At 39.1% G+C, this 24,323-nt stretch overlaps 2 protein-coding genes across 4 annotated transcripts in view; both read right to left on the bottom strand.

Annotated features, from left to right (window-relative positions):
* Window positions 1–1,924: 1,924 nt before the first annotated feature.
* Window positions 1,925–20,470, bottom strand: KIAA1024L (KIAA1024-like ortholog). 3 transcript variants are annotated; one of them, XM_014539181.1, is made up of 5 exons: window positions 20,322–20,470; window positions 15,922–16,098; window positions 12,572–12,622; window positions 7,204–7,431; window positions 1,925–2,123 (listed from the first exon to the last, which is right to left on the bottom strand). In XM_014539181.1, exons 2-5 carry the CDS (start codon window positions 16,084–16,086, stop codon window positions 1,944–1,946), a joined length of 624 nt encoding a protein of 207 aa, XP_014394667.1. In that variant the 5' UTR covers window positions 16,087–16,098; window positions 20,322–20,470; the 3' UTR covers window positions 1,925–1,943. The 3 variants fall into 3 exon arrangements, with proteins under 3 accessions (XP_014394667.1, XP_014394666.1, XP_005865583.1); XM_014539180.1 differs by lacking the exon at window positions 20,322–20,470 and having other exon boundaries at window positions 15,922–16,181; XM_005865521.2 differs by lacking the exons at window positions 12,572–12,622; window positions 20,322–20,470 and having other exon boundaries at window positions 15,922–16,181.
* A 2,454-nt stretch (window positions 20,471–22,924) lies between these two features.
* Window positions 22,925–24,323, bottom strand: part of ADAMTS19 (ADAM metallopeptidase with thrombospondin type 1 motif, 19) — a 178,231-nt gene continuing 176,832 nt past the window's right edge. The window contains exon 22 of the mRNA XM_005865612.2: window positions 22,925–23,853. Within this exon, the coding sequence (XP_005865674.1) occupies window positions 23,702–23,853 (152 nt within the window). The 3' untranslated portion in view covers window positions 22,925–23,701. The remainder of the gene's footprint in view (window positions 23,854–24,323) is intronic.

Raw genomic sequence — 24,323 nt, 5'->3', positions numbered from 1 at the left:
GGGAATGAGATGGGCCAGGAGTTCAGCTGAGCAGCTCCGCACTCCTGTGGTTGCCCCGCTCAGCGCTGAGAGCCTTACCTGTTATGGCCAGAAGCAACCTGCTGCGGCGGATTCTTCCCACAGGTAGCAGGAACCTGAACATGTTCGAATTCCTCGGAAGCAAACACTGGGCAGTGAAGCTTTGAAAACAGAGTCTATAGTTGGCCCTCAAACAACACAGATTTGAACTGTGCAGGTCCCCTTGTAGGTGGATCTTTTTCAATCAATAGTCGGCCCTTCCTCTCCATGGGTTTCACATGTGCAGATTCAACCAGCAGCAGGTGAAAACAGTATTTTCACATCCCCAACCGCAGATTCCCAACCGCAGACAGAAATACTGATTTCAACCTGCGGTTAGTTGAATCTGTGGAAGCAAAGGGCCAACTGCAGTCAAAAGTAACACGTGGATTTTTCATCTGTGTGGGGGTTGGCGCTCCTGCCCTGTGTTGTTTAAGGGTCAACTGTAATAGCAAGTGGTTGTCCAGGAGGTGTGCACAGTGAGAGTGGACCTGCATTCAGAGAGTCCCCTGGGAGTTCATTTCTCCTTGTTTCAGTTCTAATTTGGACTGGAACCTATCATAGAGGAGTGGAGGAGTAAGACGTTAAAGGCTGCAAAGATGCTTAAGACAATTTTTGTGCACAATGATTTTATTGTACAGTACAGCTGCACTTTGATGGACTTTATTTCAAGTATCTTTAAGAGAAATACAACAAAATGATATGGCAACCCCAAAGGGTAAAATCTGACTAATGAGAAATGGAATAAGTACCTTTGTTGTTTCTTGCACAACATAGTGGGGGCTGGGGGAGTTGAAAGAAAAGAAAGGAGTGGAGATGAGGGACTTAGGGAAGGGAGTTCTAAGAGAAAGAGAGGGGTAGTGACTTTATTAATCTGTGGCCAGAACAATGTCCCCAGGTATTTGCAGGCAACGTAAAATGACTCCAGGGTGCCAATAAGCTAGCACACAGGAGTAGCAACAACTGCCATCAACTATGGAGCTACTTAACTGGGAACCAGGCATTGCTCTTACCTATGTCTCTTATTTAGTCCTTAGGCAAGTTCTGTTGGGAAGACGATATTATCCCTTCTCGGGAGAGAATAACTTCCCAGGTCCAACAGTTAGCAAATGGCACGGTTAGGGTTCAAATCCTGTTCTCTTCACAGTATTTCCTCTGCTTTTTAGGGCGTTCCTTCCTAAGCCATGGCTGGTGAGACATTCTTACTGCCTGCCACCAGGGGCCACCACTAACCAATTTGGATCACTTCATGAGCACAATTGGCTCTAAATGTAATCAATTATATAACTACGGCCTGTCTAAGTTTAGGTCTACTGGAATTACTACATGAAACAGAGGCATTATAAAGGATTACTGGGGAAATAGCAATACATTTAAAGGAAGTCTTCACTTTCTCCTCTTTTTTTTCTGGCTTAAAGAGGAATAAAGGAAGATAAAACAGCAGAACTCAATTCAATAGGCAGCACAACCAGAAGCTTTTACCCTGTGTGGCTGGCAGTTGGTCAAAAAATGACCTGCTCAACTTTCCTTGTAATGACGGGGTGGGGGTGGAGGAGAGCAAGGTAACAGTGCTTTAAAGACAAGACGAATGTAGTTTGAGCTTTAAAACAAGACTGTTGACAATTGTTGGTGCTGCTTTGCTCTCTATCAGTGTTTAGTTTGGGTTGTACATAGTAACTTTCTGTGGTTTCAATCCCCAGCATTCTTCCCAAAGGACAAAGTTCAGACTGGAATTCTTACCCAGGTTTCAGAGCACAAAGTAGAGAAAGCCAACAAATCTCAAGCAATCAACAATACACTCACACCACCTGAACATGTTTTTCTGCAAATGTTTATTTGAAAAGATTTTTAAGAAATGTCAGGTGGTTGTGTCTGTGGCAGTTTCTTTAGGTGAAAAATGTGCTAACAGTCACTATGGAAACCAAGATGCAGGCAACAAGGAGCAAAATCAGACCTATTCGACAGTATTTTGAATGCTTCTCTTGTTCCTCTTCCTTTTTCAATAAGGTATCAAAACCGGGCGTGTACATGTCTCCCAACCAAAACCGTAGGTCATTAGGATTTTCCTAAAAGAAAATTACATGGAGAATAGGCTCAATCAGTGATCAATACAAGATTGTAGACAAAACGCCGCCAGAGGTACCAAAGGCCCATGTTCACACTGTCTTGGTTGAGGCTGAAGTGTCATGATTCAAATAAGAGAGGCTAGGCTTCCCTGAACAGCACCCACACGGAAGTGCAGCCTCTGGGCTGACCAGGAATCCCTGTGGCTCCAAGCTGTAGGTCTGCATGAGAATTCATTAGGAGGCCTGCATGATTTACTGACTAAATTGCTCAAGTGTTTCTGCCGTCTTTTATGCCAATTTAGTGCCTCTTACATCTCATGAATAGTGTGTGCCAATCAGGTTAGTGAGTTGAAATTAAATTAAAATTCCTCCCTTGCTTTAGATGAGCCTTCAAGGTTTGATTTAGTTGGCAAGGTAGAGATAAACATATGTGATGAGCTTTTCAGTAAATCCAGGAGCTGACTTACATGGGAGGAGGAGTAAGACTAAGAATCAAGGGTCCCTTCCATGCCTTTTAGGTTGCTGGTCCCCCTTGTAGAGGGTGACAGCATGTTTGACGTGCAGAACTTTGGCACTGTTTGACCTCCTGAAGAAAGAATCCCACATATCCTCCCCCACATCAACTCTTACACTCCATGTCTTTTTCTTTCACGGGCCTCATCTTCCTTTCAGCTGGAAAGAATTGTCTTCAACTCAACCTCATTCCTGTGTCCAACAAATCACCTGCGAACTCTAGTGGTCATACATTAAAAAATTTTTTTCTTCTATTCTATCCAGCTTTGTTCAGTGCTAAAGAGTCAGTGTCTCTGCCTGGATTCCAGTAAGCATACAACAAATTCATGGTGAATGCTGAAACTCTAGTTTTCAAAAACCCTCTTCATTATTTCTCACCTGAATTACTGCAATAGCTTGCAGTTGGACTGCCCACCCTCTCTCTCACTCTCTAGTCTCAGTGGACTTAAAATCAGCCAATTTCCATGGCAGCTTCGGGGTCAGTGAACTAGTTTCAGACTCACCAATGCCCAGTAAGAGGCAATGTGCATGCCTGCAGGGGGCTGGATGGAATCTGGCCATGGCAATACAACTGTTCCATCACATTGCTACTAGTTTCAATTTTATAGTTTTAGGAACGCTGAAGTATTAAAATAAAATTTGGATGACTGGTGCAAAAGGATAGATGATTTAAATTGTCTACTCTACTCTCGCCCTTGTGTGTGTCCTCATCAGCGGCCTGCACTTTGTCTGCAAGGTTAATTGCCTCCATTCTTCAGTGAGGACTTCCAGAATTCTGCTTAGAGCTTCCCTTCATAGCTAAATATGGGGCTCCTTTTCTCCTTTCTTATTTGTAAACTAGAGTCCCGGTGCATGGATTCGCGCACCGGTGGGGTCCCTAGGCCTGGCCTGCACCATCTCACAACCGAGGATCCCTTGAGGGATGTCAGACTGCCAGTTTCAGCCTGATCCCTGCAGGCCAGGCTGAGGGACTCCACCGGTGCACAAATCTGTGTACTGGGCCTCTAGTATACATATAAGATCATTGGTTAATCTCTTCCTGCCCTCCCTCCTTTTCCCTCCCCTTTGAGATTCATCAGTCTGTTCCATGTTTCTGTGCTTGTGCATTGAGCATCTGTCCCTGGTGGTCAGTGCGTGTCATAGCTACCAGTCAAATGGTCGAATGGTTGAACAATCACTTAATTGCTGTGGCTCAGTCTGGTTAAATGGAAAAGAAAGAAAAAAGAAAGTGCACGTTTCTAATATGTTTAATTTCACATTGCACTGAAAAATAAGAAAAACAGTTAAAAAAACGAAATGAGCCGAAACCGGTTTGGCTCAGTGGATAGAGCGTCGGCCTGCGGATTGAAGGGTCCCGGGTTCGATTCCGGTCAGGGGCATGTACCTGGGTTGCGGGCACATCCCCAGTAGGGGATGTGCAGGAGGCAGCTGATCGATGTTTCTCTCTCATCGATGTTTCTGGCTCTCTATCTCTCTCCCTTCCTCTCTGTAAAAAATCAATAAAATATATTAAAAAAAAAAAACAACGAAATGAAAAACAATGAAAAAATAAAAAAATAAACTATACTCACGAAATGAACGCTATGGTAAATTGCACAGCTCAATTCCAACGCAATGTCACACGAAATAATTAAATCAAAATGAAAATAAATCGAAATATATGAAAATTCAATTTAACAATGCAATCGGAAACATTGAAATGGAATCATAAAATTGGAAATTTGGAAATCGTAAATGGATCATAAATTAGAAATATTGAAATGGAATCGTAAAATATTTAGTATAGCGTGTGTTGCTTTTACGTCCAACAGATGGCAGTGTTTTTAAAAAAAAGCATGATTTTACCTGCATTTTTTCAAAGAAAGCATGTTTTTACCTGTCACAGGTGTGACATCTATATAATAGGTATATAAAAACACACGCGTATTCGAATGCAATGTTGTCTCAAAATTTCAAAGCAATCAGTGAAGAACTTTTGGAGATTTAAGATTTTGAACAAATGAACATTTATACACACACACACACACACACACACACACACACACATTCCCTACACACACACACACATACATACTAGAGGCCCAGTGCATGGATTCCTGCATGAGGGGGGGTGGTCCCTCAGCCTGGCCTGTGCCCTCTCACAATTTGGGACCTCTCGGGGGATGTAGCAGTGCACCAAGCAGCAGGCAGCCAGGGAGGAGCCCAAGCTAGCACCGTGCTGCTCATGCTTATCCCAGCCTGCTGTGCCTGCCACCGCTGCCGCCGCTCGGTAGTGCTGCCGCAGACTCGGGAGAGGCTCCCCCTGCCACAGCTGCGCTCACCAGTCATGAGCCCGGCTTCTGGCATACCCCCTGTGGAGTGCACTGACCACCAGGGGGAAGCTCCTGCATTGAGCATCTGCCCCCTGGTGGTCAGTGTACATCATAGAGACTGTTCAACCGGTCATTCCAGTCATTCAGGTGGTTCAGTTGTAACAGTCACTTAGGCTGTTTTGCATTCTTGCATTTTGCAGAAACTCCTGAAGAATTCTGAAGAAAGGAAGATGAGGTCTGTGAAAGAAACAGACATGGAGTGTAGGAGTTGATGTGGGGAAGGATATGTGGGATTCTTCAGGAGGTCAAAATTCTTCTTGCATTCTTGCATTTTGCATCTATCCTTTTACACCAGGCCTAGGGACCGCACCAGTGCACAAATCCATGCACTGGGACTCTAGTTTATAAATAAGAAAGGAGAAAAGGAGCCCCATATATATATTCTTAGTAATTTAGAAAAAAGAGAGTGGCCCAAGAAACTTTAAACTTTTATGACCCATGGTGGTGAAAAGTTTTCAGAAATAAGTTAGGGGCTCTGTCTGCTAAACAAGAGGTATGAATAGGGAAAGGTGAGGTATTCATAAATAGGAAGAAATTATAATCAAAACAAAAGTCATGACTTCCAGAAACATCTCTCAAGAATGCAAATAAGCCTGTGACCTGAGGGGCCACTGCTTTGCAGTGAGCAATTTCATGTAGAGGATGGGGGGAGGGGGTAGACCCTGGTTATAGAAAAGCAATATAGCCATCATCCTCATGTTTGAGCTTCTTAAACATAACTCATGGAATTGTCCAACAAAAAAATTACTCCTCATTGCCAATAATGTTCAATTTCCTTATTCTTACATTCAAACAATTTCTTTTAGTCTGTATTAGCCTTATTTTCCCATTATTCTATTACTTCGGCTGTAGCGCCAGCAAAACTAGACTGCTTAGTCTGACAAATTCTCTAACTTTCTTGTACTTGTGCATTTCCTCTTGCTACGCCTGACAGAAGAGCCCACCCCCACACCACACTTATGCAAACCATCTATATCTTTTGAATTCTCCACATCTTTCAAATCCAGCATAAATTAACTTTTCACGAGGCTTTTAATAATCCAATGTGGTTTTGTTCTCTTCTGAATTTGCACAGCACTTTCTACAACCACGATGGGCACAGTCCTCTCTCTCAATCTTGTCGCTCTATCTGGTTCTACAGTCAAGACATGTTTGCGAAATAAATCAATACATTTTTCCTACTTGTAGGAAGTGACTTCTTAGAGGCTGATCTTCAGGCTCCTGATAAAAAACACATGATTATTGTTGCTATGGGGGAAGCATCTGTTATGGAAACTTCTCTGGAAAAGAGACTACATTAAGGAGGAGATACATTACATCTATGAGGAGATTAAGAAACTTCAAAGACTCCGGACAATGAGATATTTCAAGGAGTGCACATTTGAGATTTTTAAAGTGTAAGATTTTAAGAGGACATAAGGCTGTTCCCTGCAAAAGTCTTTAGATACTTAATGTATGAACAGATATGCATAAAGGGTACTTGGAAACCGTCAGGCCTTCCTGGCTCCAGGGCAGCAGAGGCAAGCAGAGGCTGGGAAGGAATCCAGTCCAACTCAGAAAAGAGAGGGCCACTCTCCTGCTTTTCAGGTATTTCTAGATCCTCTGTGTGATGGGTGACACTGGGCGTGGGATACAAGTGGGGTGGGGGGACTTAAGTTGGGTGAATGAGTTCATTGCATATTTTTCCTGTGTTGAAATGCTTTTGTTTTGTTTTGTTTTGTTTTGTTACTGAGACACAGGAAAGAGTCCAAAATGTAAGTCTGCAATCTTAAATCACCGAGTGGGCTTGAAATGAAATGATCTTTGATGAGAACTGCTTTGCACAGTGCCGAAGACAGAACATTGAATCAATATTTTTTGAATACATGTTGAACAAGAGATTCATAAGTATCCATGAACACAAGTGGTCACACAACCATGGGAAAACATACATAATTTGGCAAGCTAGTTTTCAAAAAACTTTTACCTTCCAGGTAAACCTTGTTTCTGTGCCACATCAAACTTGTTGTAAAACTCAAAACAAATAAATAAACACAAAGAGAGGAGAGAACAAGGGAAGCCAGAGGCTAAAATGGCCTGAAACCTGGAGGCTCTGTGCCCAGTGAAGAATGCCTGTCACCTCAAAACCGATGTTGTTTAGGATATTTAACTGATCTCCCCCTTCAACTGAAGAACTGGCTCTTTGCCTTGAGTACCTTCAGATGTCCAGAAAGGTTTGTGTGCAGGGAACGCTTGTCATATTCTTCGATGGTCCATGAAGGATTCTTTTTCCTTTCTTCCATAGCTTCCTCCAAGCTTACATCACCATATAGTGGGTTATTCTTCAGAACTGATGAGAGAGATGGTGGAGGCCTATCTACGAAGACAGCACCCTTCACACTGGATCCCCTCATTCGTTGAGCAGTAATATTCTTCTTTTCTCTCTGTTAGGAGGCAGAGACAAGGCTTCTCTTACCAGCGGGCCACTGATGACAGAAAATGTAATAGGAAAGAACTGTACCCCAAAATGTGTTGATTCTGCCTGGAAACCCAACAGATTAGGATAATGAGGAAAGGAGTCTGGGATCTAGTTTGACCTAGAATTCTATTTTATTGAGTTCTTTCTTTTCTTTCTTTTTAAAAAAAATGTTTTTATTGATTTCAGAGAGGAAGGGAAAGGGAGAGAGATAGAAACACCAATGATGAGAGAGAATCATTGATTGGCTGCCTCCTGCACACCCTACCCACATTGGGGATCGAGCCCACAAACCAGACATGTGCCCTGACCGGGATCGAACCGTGACCTTCTGGTTCATAGGTTGACAGTCAACCACTGAGCCATGCCGGCTGAGCCATTGAGTTCTTTCTTTGCCTATAATCTTTTTGGCTTCAGTAATCATTCATTAAAATGCTATTTTATAACTATGGAGAAAGAACACTGTTCTTTAATTCAAATTGTAGAATTCTGAACAAAGCCATTTTCCCCAGCTCGCTTGCATTGAGATTTAATGACATTTCATTTCTATTTGTGCATTCCATGACTGATAAGAATAATATTTAATATTGCTCTATTAACCCAGCAAAGTCAAGATTAAAAGGCATTTATAGACATGCCTTGGCTTTCATGAAAATTCTCTTGGGACTCTTATTTCAGATATCTTGGAGAAATGGACTAAGTTAGCATAGCACTCCTATCTGTGTCTACAGACACGCTGGCTATTAGATGGCTCTAATATTGACCTTCAGATTTTAAAAAACATTTTAATTGAAGCATAATATACATAAAGACAAGCACATATATCATAAATACATTTTCACAAACCAAATAAACCTTAAGATTCTACCAAGGAACAGAACATTACCAGCATGCCTCATGCGCTCTCCCAGTCACTATCCTTCACTCTGCCCAAGGATAACCAGTATTCCAAATTTAACAGTGTCAGGCAGTTGGACTCTCTCTCTCTCTCTTTTTGTTTTTTTTGCATTTTATATAAATGGAATCATATAATGTGTGCTTTTCTTTCGTCTAAGTTGACCTCAGTTTTTTTTCCCCCTCCTTTTTTTTTCCTTATGACTACAAAATTATCATGAAGGCAGAAAATGTTTAAGTTAAAATTTGTTCATTGGCCAAATATAATTGAGAAGAAACAAAAAACTTATAGCATAATGCTTCATTTATCATGGGGCATCAGGGAGAGGAATTCCACATAAGTTAATTTTCAGAAAACTTAGGCTTACCCCTTAAAAACTGGCAGCAAATTTCATTAATTTATAGCAATTTTTAAAATGTGTTTCACAAAACAGAGAAGATTCAATAGTAGCAATAAATATTCCTCTGTGTCATATTTATGATCATCAGTAGGTTGATTCCCTCAGCATCTACTGGAGTATGTAGGTCATGTTAAGTATGTATTTATATACGCTAAGTTGTCAACTAATATTACATAGTTTCCTTGTGTAATGGCTAGTAGTCTCAAAAAATCATCTGTATAAAACCTTTCACATTCTCTTTGGTCTTAGGTTTTTCTAATTTTCTTAATCCATACTTTTTTTTACATAATTAGAGATAAACTTAGAGATCTTCTCTGACTTTACTAGGTTGTTAGCATGCTCAAAATCAATTTATATTCTGTAATACTGAAGTTTGCAGTGAAATAATAAATCATCTTGACTTAGTATTTCTCTTTAAGATGGATGACCTCATGAAAATGTTTCTGAATTGAGGAAAAACAATTTGATATGAAATTTAGATCATTTCAGATTAGCATAATTCTGACTCAAGCTTTTTTCTTCAAGGCTAGACATCTTTGATCATCTTTGAGGAGGAATAATTCTTCTGACATTGATAAATTGGCTATGTCAGTTTTCTTGCCTGCTAGATTATTCCTTGAGTTTCTTAAACAAGGAAGTTCCATAAATGAGGGAACAGTTTCAAGGTAAAGAAAAAATAATACACTCTATTACAATGTATAAGGACCTTGAAAAACTAATATATAAAACATAGCAAAATAATCAGAGCTATAGTCACATTTTTGAAAGTCTAAGATTTCTCCTCAAACATGGTGCCATTTATTTTTGTGTTGCATGGTAATCTCATGCCTGAAAGACATATACTTAAAAGTTAAGAGTATAGCTTTATTAACAATTTGATGGCTGCATAAAAGTACCAATTATAGTTGGAGTTCATTTATACTTTGATAATATTTTTGAAATAGCTTAAGAAAGAAAAAAAGCATGTATTTGATTACAACTCTTCATCTACATTTTAGATAGATTTTATTTAGCAAAGGAAAACTCAATAGTAATTCCATTATTTTAGTTATATGGACTCTAAGATAACTTACATTTTAAAATATTTATGTAAAAAAGTAATATTTTAAAACTTACCTAACCTTTTTTGGCATTAACCATTACTTAGTCCATTTATTCTTTATGCAATTTATTATTTATACCATTTATGTATAAGTAACTTATCATTCAATAAAAAGAGTAAAATAGAAGACATATTTAGACAAATAAAAACTGAGAATATATCATTAATAGGTCAATAAAGAAGGAATCTCTAAAAAATGTACTCCAGGCAGAATAAAATTAGTACTAGAAGGAAAAAATAAGATGCAAAAAGGAATGCTGAGCAAGAAAACAAAAAGGTAAAAAAAGAAAATTGATAAATATATGTATAAATCTAAGAAAGCATTGATTTCATGGTAAATAGAAATAGTAGTCATTAACATATGATTTTTAAAATAAGAGACAGCTAAAACATTGAACAGTAACAAGAGTATCAGGCATTTTTTTTTATAAGGACACTAAGGAATCACTTCAGTGATCACACAGAGATATTACTAAAACATGTATTGCTTAATTCAGTAAAGCAGTAAAAAAATATAAGAGGCCGAAACCGGTTTGGCTCAGTGGATAGAGCGTTGGCCTGCGGATTGGAGGGTCCCGGGTTCGATTCCGGTCAAGGGCATGTACCTGGGTTGCGGGCACATCCCCGGTGGGAGATGTGCAGGAGGCAGCTGATCGATGTTTCTCTCTCATCGATGTTTCTGACTCTCTATCTCTCTTCCTTCCTCTCTGTAAAAAATCAATAAAACATATTTTAAAAAAATATAAGAGAAAGTAAAAAATAAGACAAGAGAAATAAAACAAAAAAATGGGGGGAGGCCTCAGGAAAATAGAAAAAAAAAGAGAAATAATCACATTAAATGTAAATAGACTAAACCCTCTAGTTAGATGACAGATTGTCAGATTATCTTAAACATTAAATTCAGTTATGTAATATTTACAGGAGAAATACCTAAAATATAAGGATTCAGAAAGAATAAGAGTGAATGAAGGTAGAAAGTATATAGCAGGCAAATGTAAACAAATGAGAGCTGGGTATTATGGTGACTGGTTAAATGCACACCAATTTTGTTTTCCCTTCTTGAATTTAAACTGGGGCAAACTTTTGTTTAATATGTTTTAACTGATTTTTAGAGAGAGAGGAAGGGAGACAGATATATGTAGAGAAAGATCGATGAGAGAGAAGCAAATCAGCTGCCTCCCACACGCCCCCCCACTGGGGACTGAGCCCATAGTCCGGGCAGGTGCCCTAACTGGGAATCAAACTGGTGACCTCGGTCCTGGGTTGACGCTCAACCACTGAGCCACACCAGCTGGGCTGGAGGCAGCTTTTTTTCTAGTTGATCATTTATGGACAAAATAGCAGAGGCTACACGTCCAAGCCTGGCTCTTGAAATCTACCAAAAGATTTTTGGCTCATTTTTCTTCTTTTCTGTCACTGTAAGCTAGGGTCTGAGATGGCAGAGCTACAAACACAAAGAACTTGAAGCCTTGGGTTACTGCTTGGAAAAGAGCTGTCCCCCAAACACACCTGCTCTTCCTCAGACTTTTTCATGAGCAATAATGTTTTTTCCTTTATAGTAACTGACAGTCTTTGGGGTATTTATCATCACAGTATAGCCCACTGTGCCCCTCCTAACACACAAGTGGCATCTTGAAATCCCACAAATGTGTGGCATTGGCTTTACAGTCAAGTGGTAGAAAAGGATAAAGCAATATCAGAAGCTAGAATGATGCCTATTCACATCCTAAAATGAAAATCATTTGGTGGCCACGGGAATCTAATCACCTGTAGCTCTAGGAGAAATACTTACATATTATCAGAGTGTTCATGTACATATAATGATACTACAAGAAGCAGAGCATTGGTGTAATACAAGAAAGAGATGAAATGAGAGAAAGAACTGGACAGTGTGCAAGTTTAGAAATTTTATGTCTTCTACTGTTTAAAATCTGAATGTTTATAGACCCCAAAAACTGATATACAGACTTTTTTTAAAAAGCATTGGGCCAAAGAAGTCCATTAAAACATCTCAGCTGAATGAAGTGACTTGGGGTAAAGATTATGTTAAGGGTGTGGTTTCATAACTAATCCCTGACAGCCTCCAGGTGGCTGTCCTCGAGTCGAAGGATAGAGAAAGGGAGGCAGAAAAGCAAGGCTCACACTAACAAATAGCTTATTAATTTTTGTAAGATATATTTTACCAAAGAAACCATTACCCTACACCTAAAAGTTTTTTATTGTTTGAAATTAAAAAAAACAGACAAGGCAACAACAATAACCCTAGGCCTCCAAATATCCATGAATAGGAGTAAACTTTGAATCCTTATACAGGCTTGAAGGAGGGCCCACTTCTGATATGGAAAAAGAGAATAATGAACATGGGAATGTCTCCTAGACTATGGCACCAAGGACATCAGAGAACAACGCATCAGGAGGTCTCAAGAGCAGAAGCATCCCAAACAACCTTCCCCACCTTCAAGGAAGAAGGCCACACACACTGTTCCCAGTGGGATCCCAGAATTACTGTGGCGTCTTTCACTTTTCCCATTCAGCAAGGAAGATGTATATATTATTTTACCAGAATGATAGCCTGTGGCAGAGCCTGGCTAGATACTCACCAAATTCACTTCTTTTTCATGGGCATACAACAGCCACGCAAGGAAAGGTGATTAAGAAATAAACCCAGTGAAGAACAGTGTCTAAAAGTCACGGGGAGAAGAGCCTCTTACCCTGGGCCTGTCGCTCCAGCTCTCAGGTTTAGTGAGGAATGTTCCTGGGTTCTGAAACAGATGCCAAGAAAAGATACAGCAAAGGGATTAGTCAGAAAATATTCTGAAGTCTAACTACTAATCAGAAAAAAAGGCCCACCGCAATATCTGCAAAAACATATTTTATCATTTAAACTAAATAAAAAATCAGCCCTTTCCTTTCATTGCCCCGTTTTCTAAAGGGATTGGCAGAAATATGTAGAATACAATTCCAAGGGCCTTCATCAGATGCATGCCCCAAATAATTTTAACAACCAGAAACATTAGATTTTGGAGAAAGTTTCTCGGTACACTGAGATGAAATTTGTTGTGAAGCTTCTTTATTCCTCTAGTGAAAGAACTTAAGAACTATAAGTATAGTAGAATCAAGGGTTATTTGCTTGTACTCTCTACAAATATGGGTGACCTGTGTATCTGCGCAGAAGGGAGTTGACTGGGGCCATTGGCAAGCCTTTGAACCTGTGTTCACTTTTCTTTATGCACTGTATTGCTTCAGCTCATTAAAAAAATGACATAGGGACTCAACTCTGAAAGTAAAATGTGAATTTTTAAAAATCTTAAAAACAAATAATAATGAATATAAATGATACATACAAGGTGTCCCAAAGATGTATACATACTTTGAATAATTATAAAGGCAGTGCTTATTAAAATCCATTTCATTTTCAAAATGTAAATCAACTTCATATTTGGTATCTAGGGGATTTTTGTTTTAACTGCTGAGTTACCAGCAATTTTGAAGGCAATGTTTGTAGGTTAATCCTTTGACATTCCTTGAGGTAGTCTGAGTCCCAAACACCATGCACCTACCTGGGGTGGTGTAATGCCAAATGATAAGCTGACATAAATCTGAAGTTTGTGTGGATTTCAGGTCAGTATAAAATCTACTGCTTGAGTTAGCCATGTAGCTTGACAGATGTATTAACTACATCCTCCAACACCACCATCTACAAACACGCAGACACACACACATATACACCTCCATCCACAGTATAAATCAAACAATGCAAGTGATATTATCTGCTGTTTTCCAAATTATAATGAAAGGATAATTTCAACACATTTTGAATATTGACAAATGATGATAATAATAATAATGTACATTTCTTATACTTGTATAGAAAATATTTTTTCTCAATTACTTTTGTCAGATTTTGTTCTCAGTTTTAAGGAAATATGTAAAATGAATATTATCCTAATTCCGCAAGTGGAAATAAACTGAAGCATGGACTGAATAAGGGCCATAACAGATGTCTCTCACACTGTCTTGCTGAGGATATGACACAAGAAGCCAAATTTCTAACCTCTTTATTCAATGCGTAATGTCTCCCCAGTAGAGTCCTTACTCTAATAGTTTTAAATTAAGAACTATTTGACAATTGCCACCTTGTGTATCCCAACACCTCAATTCACTTGGTATATACAGCGCCTTCTTCCAGTTATCATTATAGTTACTGAAAAATTTTGTGTGTTCATTTCTTTTTAGATTTATTTTTTTATCCAATGAATATATCACTCTCAGATTTTAAGATTCAGCCAAGGAGGGAAGAATTACTTATTGACACATTGCAATCTGAAATAGTAAATATAATTGTTGTTACTCATAATTTGTGCTACACCTACCCAACTACCTGAGTTTGTAATTGATTTACACCCATTTACATCCCCATGCATTATTTCAATAGTAAATTGGCCTTTTTTCAATCATTTAATATTTCTTTTTAGGGTAGAAGGATAACAAAATCAACTTTATCTGCAGTTTACAATTACCAATAATTTATTCAAGGACATATGAAGCAGATTTTTTTTTTACCTCCTTGGCTTTTCCTTGAATAACTATTTCAACCCAATAGAGGTTGTGGAAAAATATACCCTTTAAAAATTTGTGTTTCATTCAGGTTTTGGAATAATATTCAACAGAGCTTGAAACTGTGAAGTTCCACATGAAGAAAATAGGTCAACTCCAGTACCAAACAAAAGATGTTAGATGTATGTGTTCCAACCTGAAAGGAATTTATTGGATATGTTTTCTTAGACTTAACTTCATAGCATAGGAAAGCCAAGGTTTTCTTAACTGATTTTTGAATCATTTTATTCCATGATATAAACAATAAGGAAGGAAAAGGAGGGATTTCATTGCACTTAGCTTAAAACTAAACAAAACACAAAAGCAATAACCAAAAAGGTGCATATGATGGGCAGGAGGGTTTTGAGGATTCCAAATAGAAAAGATGCAAAAATTTTAAAAAGTCAGTTGTCATAATAAGCTGCCTTACCATGGAAATAAATTAAAACCCTTATAGGTGGAGGAAACACTTACATAATCATTTGAGTGTACTTGATTTTGAATGATCTCATGATAAAGGTCCCCAGGAGCCCACAAAACGCACCACAAAGGAGTCACTTTACACCAGGACTCATGAGTAGCAACTGTTTCTTAAAAGAAAACAAATTTCTGCTCAGGGAATTTGAACCACTCCAAAGGATTTAATGACTTGCAGGGGTTTGCGGGTCAGTCACATCTGTTCTGAAACGCAATGCTTCTTCCTGTTTCTAAATGGACTAACCCTTAACCCCATTAGCCCTCACATCTTAAAACAAAGATGATTCCTGTTTCATGAGCTGTGCAGCAGTCAGGGCCTTTATGTTTATTCCAGCACATGGAACTCATCACAGTTTTATTCTCTCCTGGTCAGCAAAAGGAAGGAAGATGCAAAAGAAGAAAGCAAGAAACCCAGTCTGCATTGGGTTTGAAGACCTGGTTGGTACGTCCTTCCATGTGGAGGGACTACGAGTATCTAAAATAACAGCCAGCACCTTTACAAGGTGGAGAGTTCCTGCTGTATCCTTTCCTTCCATCCTTAACTTTCCACTTTCCTGCCGTCTGAGTCTTTCCTGCACGAAATGAAAGGCAGTTGGTCTGAATGAGGTGAATGAGCTTCCAATGTAAGCTTCTGATGCTTTGTGCTTAGAATACACCAAAAAATGGAGGTTGCTTTTCCCTCCAAAACCTTATTTGCAAATTGGTTTGAAAAATCCTCAGAGGAGTAAAGTGAGGGCTAGGCAAACTCTAAAATGAAGACATGCTGGGAAGCTAACGTTGGAGGGGAATGAATGGGTGGGAGAATTCACATCTTTGATAAAGTGATCACAGAGTCTCTTACGTTAAGGAAGAAAGACCTTTCTCTGTGGCAAGAATGAGTACGCGACCTTGCCCTCGGTTCCCCCCAGCCTTCCTTTTGCACAAATGCGGAGATGGCAGAGAGCGAGAAAGGAGCCCCCGTCCCCGTCCTCGGGCTCCCAGGTCGTACCTGTGAGTAGACGAGGTTTTGCCAGTGCTGGGCCGCAGGGTAGTTCCCACCCGGAAACCTCACCAGGCTGGCCTGAAGGAGGGCCGAGTTCCTCATCAACAACTTCACGTCGAGCTGCAGGAATTTGTCAGGATGGTTGTTATTTGGCAAAGCAGAGAGATCCATGTCTCCCTTCGTCTAAGGGAGGAAACAAAGGCAAGTGAGGCTGGTCCTGTCAGACTCGTCCATTATGAATGAGTCTGAGGATTCTCCTACCGGCACCTGAAACCAGCTCTCTCAGCTGTACTCGGATGCCACGCTCAAAATGACACATCAACACACAGGAACAATGCAGCACCCTGCCTTGTTTTTCACCACACACACACACACACACACACACACACACACACACACACACTTAGGATGCTTGAATGGGGCTACACATTAAAATTAATAGGATGCCAAAATTAGATATGTGTAGCACTTAATGCCTCTCCATACAGAGTCAGAAATAACAGGTTTATAAAGAGGAGCTATTCTTTGGAGAAAGGCTGCCAGAATTTCAGTATTACGGCCCATAATTTGGAGCACATGAGATAGTCACCTAAAGAGAGCTATTCTTTGGAGAAAGGCTGCCAGAATTTCAGTATAATTTGGAGCACATGAGATAGTCACCTAAAGAAACATCACTTAATTTTTCTCTCTGATCATTACTAAGCTAACCCGGCAGACTTGGCCCTGCCCACGCAGCCTCAAATGTGATAGGCAAGATCTTGTTTCTTCTCATCTTTTCACTCCCAGAGTCTCAGGCTCAGGTGAAACCTAATCGTGTTTAGCTTGTCAGCTTCGTTTTGAGTAGAGAAATGGCAAGCATTTGCTTCTTAGTTTGCTACAGCAAATTAGTGTCCCAACCTACTGTCTTAACCCATTCACTACCTGAGGCCCCTTGGACTCTTCCTACCTGCATACACTCCTACAATGTGTTTGGTGTCCACACCGTACATTTGGAACCAAGTGGGAACATGGCCGACGTGCTGTCCTAAGTGAACCCATCTGCTGGTCAGGGAGCCAAGGTGGGAGTGAAGCTACAGACAGTGTACTAAGTCAGGAAGCGACGATGACTTTAACCGAGATAAGCTCTCTTATTTGAAGCCATTCTGCCTTAGGCAACCCATACTTCCCAGTGGGAAAGTACTGATTTCCATCTAGACTGGGAAGAGAAAACCTTCCCACTTGCGAGAAGGCAAAAAGATAGACACATCAGCAGTTCTAAAAGACATAAATTGTTTGTTCTGTTTGCACCTCTGTAGACCCATCTGACTCAGCGGAAGGTTTCTCTTCCAGGGGGAATGGTTACATGTGGAATGTATCAGCAGCACATTTCAGGAGAGTGCCATAGAGCCATATAAGAATCAGCAGCCAGGATGTTCTCGAATTGAGCAAGACATTGGAGAGTACTGACTTTCTCTATAGCAATAAGCACGGGGGTGTTAAAAAAACCCAAACCAAAACATCTGTCCTACTTATGACTGTAAAACTGGATTAAGCAATCAACACTTTCTATAAGAATTTTTTGGACCAAACTTTCTCTCTGTCTTACAATATCAGAAATACATCTGGGTGGTTTTATCAATACATTTACTGGATGAAAGTACTTTATAATGACAATAACCAGTTAAATCAGTTGTTTCAAGAATCAAGTGTATTATGTGCATGTGCTTGGTACTTTCTGGAATTTTCTGGTTGCTGCCAGAATCCATCTAATGAACAAATATTTCTCAGGCTGTTTGCTTTTCCTAAAAGATTCTTTGGGGAATAACAAACATCTTCAAGGAGAACCTAACTTCTTTTTGGCTCTCTATATTGGCAAGTGGAGACACAGAACTTAGATCCAAATATATTGATTAGGCCAGGCCTTTTTCTTAGCCAAATTATGAGGTGGGTGAAACGAGCCTTCAGTTTTCCTTGCCATGCTCCAGATGCCTAGAGGCTTGTATACTGTCTTTCCGTTTATAAGTCGCTTAGTCTCAGACTCTCCATCTTTCCCCACCATCCTTTCTATGCCTCCCCACCCCCACCCAAACCATCAGTTCTGTTTCTCACTACTACCCCTGTAGGTTTCCCACGTGACTGACAATGAAGAAATCAGTCCTTCTCCCCCCTCCCTTGTACTGGCCATACCCCAATCCCACCCCCTGTGCCTCTACTTGTGTCAGTCCTCCCGTCTGGAAACATTTCTCCACAGCCCCGGTTACTGACCACCTCTACGCATCCTTTATGGGTCATCTCTAGTACCTAGCCTCTCTTTCACAAAACCTTTGCATATGTTCCTTAGTAGGAATGATTGTCCTTCCTTTGAAATTTTAGGGTGATTTGTTTATACTCTCATCTGGTGTTTGATTATGTATTTCATACTTTTCCTTCATGAGTCTCTATACTAGGTGATACAATACAACAGGGACCCATTGGATGCTTCCTTCCACACCTGAATCATTTCTGTAGACCCTCATGAAAGCTTTTTGCTCAACAAATAATGATGGTTCTACTCTGGTTGGAAATGGATAATCTAATTAAATTTGATTTAAAAAATGGCTTAGTGTTCTGTTTTCTAGTTGATCATGCTCAGTGAAAAAGGAACCCATTGCCAAAATTGTTTACAGACATTCTCTATATTCTGTTCTGGTATTTTTTAATGTACAAACTCATATTGAAGAAATATAAAGAACTAGGCCTGGCCAGCATGGCTCAGCGGTTGAGCATACACCCGTGAACCAGGAGGTCATGGTTTACTAGTAATTCCTGGTTAGGGCACCGGGTTGTGGGCTCAATCCTGTGTGGGGCATGCAGGAGGCAGCCGATCAATGATTCTCTCTCATCATTGATGTTTCTATCTCTCTCTCCTTCTCCCTTCTTCTCTGAAATTAATAAAAATAGGAAAGAAGTAAAATAACTTCTCTGCCTTGTTTTAAAAAAAGGAACTACTAGTATATTGCAGGGACAATCTGGTGGAAATGTGGATATCTGGTACTTCTCAAACCTCTGGATGCAGGTAAGCATTTGCTTTCTTCACAGAAAATTTTTATAAAAGTATCATTTCCCCTTGGGTTTGGATCCAGAATTATTGTTTTCTGAACTATGAAAATTGTGAAAATAGAATTAAATATGGTTCACTAAGCAAAACTTTTTTACATATTAACTTTTTTCTTCTTTCTTCTCATTCTCTGACCTTTCCTTTCTTCCTCTCTCCTCTTTCATTTTCTTTCATTTTTACCTCTTTCTTTTTCTCTTTTCTTTCTTTTTTCCCCTCCTCTCTAATTTGTAACAATAACTTATTGAAATACCTGAAAGTATTTTCAGCTGAAAAGCCTGTACAATTCAGATGAGCAGTTGGAATTCATCAAAATTATCTGAGAATTTCAAAATTAGTTGGATAGTTTTAAATACAAAGTCTGTGATGAGATTATAAGTCCTTGTGCACCTATTTTCAAAAGTGGTGAACAAGGGAGGCAATCAGGATAATTGAGTGCACAGAATTTGGAGTCCTAGTGGTTTTACTACATCCAACTAAACTGTGTTCTTGGGCAAGTTACCAAAACTCTCTGAGCCTCAGATTGCTCAGTTATAATGTGAAGATATTAATACTACCTTACAAGGTTGCTGTGAGGTTTAATAGGTAAAGTGGTTAACAGAATGTTCAGGATATAATAAGCCCTTAAAAAGGTTTACTGTTATTTTAAGAGAGTGAGAATACTGTTATTTTAAGAGAGTGAGAATATGGATTTTCATCTCAGTTGTCTCTGTTATAAAGCAAACTGAAAAAATAAAAATCATATTAGTCATCTATAGGTAAAAAGCAAACTACATTTCCAAGAATCCCCTTCTTTGTGTGATTCTGGGTTAGAATTGGCCAAAAGAGGAACTTGCATGGCATTTGGAAGGCAAAATGGAAGCAGCATCCATTAATCCAGAAGTCTTTTTGTAATCAGATGCAGGGATAGACAGAGGCACAGGTGCTTGGCAGTTCCCAAGTGGCCTTTTCTGGAGCTCCATGCCCATTTCTTTTTTCCAACTGTTGGACCTGCTGACTAACAGCAACTCAGATCCACCACCAGATGTTTGGCTGTGGACCTACAAAGAAGGGAGGTATAGAGAGGCAGCAGCATCCTATAGACCAGGGGTCCTCCAACTACGGCCCGCGGGCCACATGCAAATACAAATATTGTATTTGTTCCCGTTTTGTTTTTTTACTTCAAACTAAGATATGTGCAGTGTGCATAGGAATTTGTTCATAGTTTTTTTTTTTTAAACTATAGTCCGGCCCTCCAACGGTCTGAGGGACAGTGAACTAGTCCCCTGTTTAAAAAGTTTGAGGAACCCTGCTATAGACATCTTTACAGTGAATCTTTCATAGTCATACTTACCTGGATGTGCCTGGCTGCTCAGATCAGTTGGTGACTCCTGATTCTCCAACTCTTCTCATGGATCTTCCCCAGCTCCTCCTGATGTTATGAATTCGGATCCATTCTCCCATAACACTCCAACACTGGCTGACTGAACCATGACAATTACCGGTACAAAAATAAATGTTTCCAAGGAAGAAAATTTTAAGAAATGAAAGCTGGAATTCGTTCTATGCTCTGACTAGACTCAATGACATTAGTGACCCTCTTTCCAGTAAAGGGGACACTGGTCATCCATGGCACAAAATGCCAACATGGTTATTTAAATTCTTACCTATTGTCATCTGGAGTGAAGTGCCGATAGAAAGCAAGTACCTGCTGCATAAACTCTTTTTAATAGAAACAAAGAGACTAATGACTGTGGGGTTGATTCATTGCTCCTAAAAAGACTAGAGAAGTTAAAGGGAGAAATGAGGTTTAAAAGTCACAGCTCAAAGACTAAGCTGGGACCTAGAAAGCTTACACTGACTATCTTGAAATAAAACCTTTTCAGCTCTACGGCTCATGTTCCACATCTATCATGTCTTCTAAATCCATATCCAGATCAAGTCCCAAAAGATTCAAGGGGGCCAGACAAAAAGTGTGACTTCTCAAGTGGTACCATACATATCAAAAGAACTGCAGGATTTCACTAATTAATATTTACTGAAACCCAAAGTATGTGTTTCAGGGGTGTTTCTTAAGAGGGTTATGTTAGGATGGAAAGCATACAATGTTGAATTAGCCTAAATGTTTTTGACATGGGTTCACTAAGTAGAGATTCTAGAAAGTATTAATTGATGTGGCTGGGAGTAATTCTAACAATTTATCTGAAAACTGAACCCAATGGCTGTCTATACTGAATGAAGTTGAGATGCTAAAACATACTTGCTATAAGGTACTATAGAGGGAGGTATACAAATGTTTAGGGAGATTGGTTTTAATATGATAGATGTGTTCACTCACCTGTTCCATATGTCCCCTCAGTGTTCCATCTAGAAGGCACTCCCTTCACTAAGGCTTTGAAAAATTCATTGTTGAAGGCAGCATTGGAATCCCTAAAGAACTCTCAAGTGGCTAGTCTGCAAATGTCAGGAATGACATTGGGAAATGCTGCCATTGAACTGGGCTTCCTGAATTTAATGAGAATATGGAATACCATAAGGGCAGGAACCAAATGGCTGAATTTCACCGCCAAAGACCAGGAAAGCACAGTTACCAGAAAGGGCAGTAGAGTTAAAGGGGTAGAGGGAATGGTTTGACCGGCAAAGATTTTTGGTATTGCCTAATTAATCATGGAGTCCTCGGACTGAAATGGATACACATTCTACTAAAGTCTTGTATTTGTATAAGCACTAAATTTCTAGTCTTAGTGAATAGAAGTCTGATTTGACTCACCATAGCAGGGAATTGCATTTCTAGATCAAATTCCACATGAGAGCAGGTTCACAGATCCAGAATTCCTTGAATGAAGGGGAGGCCAGATCCTTTGGGGAAAGATTTTGTTACATTGTCCAAAACCCATATTGTTAATCTACCTTCTAGTCTTTCCTGATGGGAACTATATATTGGGGAAAGGAAAATAATCTGACTTTTTGATGATTCCTGGATTCTTGGTGACACTACTTTGCCACTGCAGTCCCACAGTCAGAGCAAAAGCTTATGGAAGTCAGGTAACTGGATCAAGCTTGGCTTAAATCTGTCTCATAGTGGACCCAAGAGTCCCTGAGCCTACCCCATGGTAACTTCCCTAATTCTGGAAGGTCTATTTGAAACAGACATACTCAAAAGACTTTGGGTGGTGAGCACCATATAGTACACAGATGTCGTATTATAAAATTGTACACCTGAAATTTATATAATGTTATTAACCAATGTTATTTCAATAAATTTAATTAAAAAAACATAAACTGGCAAAAAACCATCTTCCCCTTTTTGGTGCCATGATCTGTGGCATGAGGGCTTTCATGGTAGTAATGCCAGTGGAAGCACCAGACATAAAGAAGCCAGATGATACCTACTCATGCAGAGCATTGTATTACAGGTGAGGGGCCCCATTTAGGGACTGTGAAACTTCTATAATGAGAAATAAACACGTCTGCCCTTTGCTCCAAAGAGAGACACGAACTTTATCTTCCAAAGCTGTTCACCATACAAACATCCTTTAGAAGATATTCCAGAACAAAAGCTGACAGTGCCAAGACTTGTGGAAACATGAGAGACCTATGAAGAATTGCCTCCCAAAAGGAAATTTCACATATTTTATTGCAAAAAAAAATCTAAGAAATCATGTGAATCATGTACAATATTTTCTCACAAGAAAAATTTTAAGCTGTTTTTTTAACGTTTCACAGAATTGTAAAACTTTTTAATTTTTATAAAGAAAAAACACAATGAAACTACCACAATATTATCAGCTTTTAGTTTTTCCTTGTTTCTAGGGAAAAGGCTGAAAAATATTTAGTAAGTTTTCTCATGATTTGTGAGGCTTAAGTACCTACTATATTCTTTTAAAATCTGCTAAAAAAATACAAGGAAATGGGTGGATCAATGCTTTCTTTCTTCAAAATATTTAAAAAAGCTAAAATCTAATGACAACATGTTAAAAATAATACACATTTTTGTAGGGTGTTACCATTTCCATAACGGTTTCTCTACACTATATCGACAGTGCAATGGTGATTCAGTGTAAATCATTAATTACAGTGTTTCATTGTTACAATACTTGTGTTCAAGTACATGTTCGTGAACATGATCAAAGTCTCTATTTTGATTTTTTTCTTTTCCATTATTAAAATAAGGATATAATTACAGTAGAATTTTTCCTATAGATGTCTCTAAGTCTGAACCAAATTCATTAATACATTCTCTAAAAACCTGTTCAACACTATGAGGTTTGTTATGTTTACACATCTCCTTCAGAGTACAGAAAATGGGCTAATTCTGTATTAGGACACCAAAACACAAAAATAATTTCCCCATAGATAGCTAAACTATTATGCTAAATTAGTAGTATACATTATGCATAACTCAATGGTATTGGTGTGGAGAGAGTAGCACCTTAGAGCCAGCCCTAACTTAAAAAACATTTTTTAAGCCTACCAATCTTAATTTTCTTTTTCTTTTTCTGGTAACTGGATCCAACTTATTCATATAAAATGACTTATGAAGCCCTATAGTATAAATCACAATGTTTGTATTACCAAAATAAGCACCATATTGATGTTAGGCAGGCCCCAAAATAAATTAATTTGATTAAATTATATGTAATCTGATAATATTTGGTCTGAAAAACATGCTAGTGTGTGTGTCTATAAATAATGTAATTGCAAAGAGCTGTGAGCCAGCCAGCCTGCTAGAGGTCAACTCTTTTGCTGCAGCTTTTGGGCATAGAAGTCCCTGCACGTCTCACAGCAGCGCTGATACCACCGCATGTCCTGACACAGGTTCTTCTCGCGTATCACTCGGCAGTACACAGGCCATTGATCTCCTAGGCACTTGAAAGTCAGAGCAGCTGTGAAGCAGAACACAGGAAACTCAATACAGGTAGATATTCCGGGTGTCATGAGTAGAAGCAAATAGCAATCATGTAAATGGGGATTTTGTCCACTGACTCATTTATACTCCCCGTGGAACTTAAAACACAGAGCTATGCACACACACACACACACACACACACACACACACATACACCCTGAAATAAAGGAGTAAAGTGAATGAATAATGCTCTCACAGATATTCCCAAATTCAATGAATTGTCCTGTAAATGGCTTTTAAGGATCAATTTTATGGTTTTCATTTACATTTCTTTTGGATTTTTAGTTGGGAAGACTAAAAACACAAATAAATGTGCTCAATATATCTACCTTTATGGGAATGAAATTTAATAAGTATTGTTATAGATGAATTTGCAAAGAAATAGCAAAACAAAAATATGCTCGCACATTTTATTTTATTCTTTCCTCTTTTTTTATATTTCAATTA

The sequence above is a fragment of the Myotis brandtii genome, unplaced genomic scaffold, assembly GCF_000412655.1.
Source record: "Myotis brandtii unplaced genomic scaffold, ASM41265v1 scaffold208, whole genome shotgun sequence".
NCBI lineage: Eukaryota > Metazoa > Chordata > Mammalia > Chiroptera > Vespertilionidae > Myotis > Myotis brandtii.
This window is presented reverse-complemented; position numbering and strand designations above follow the sequence as displayed.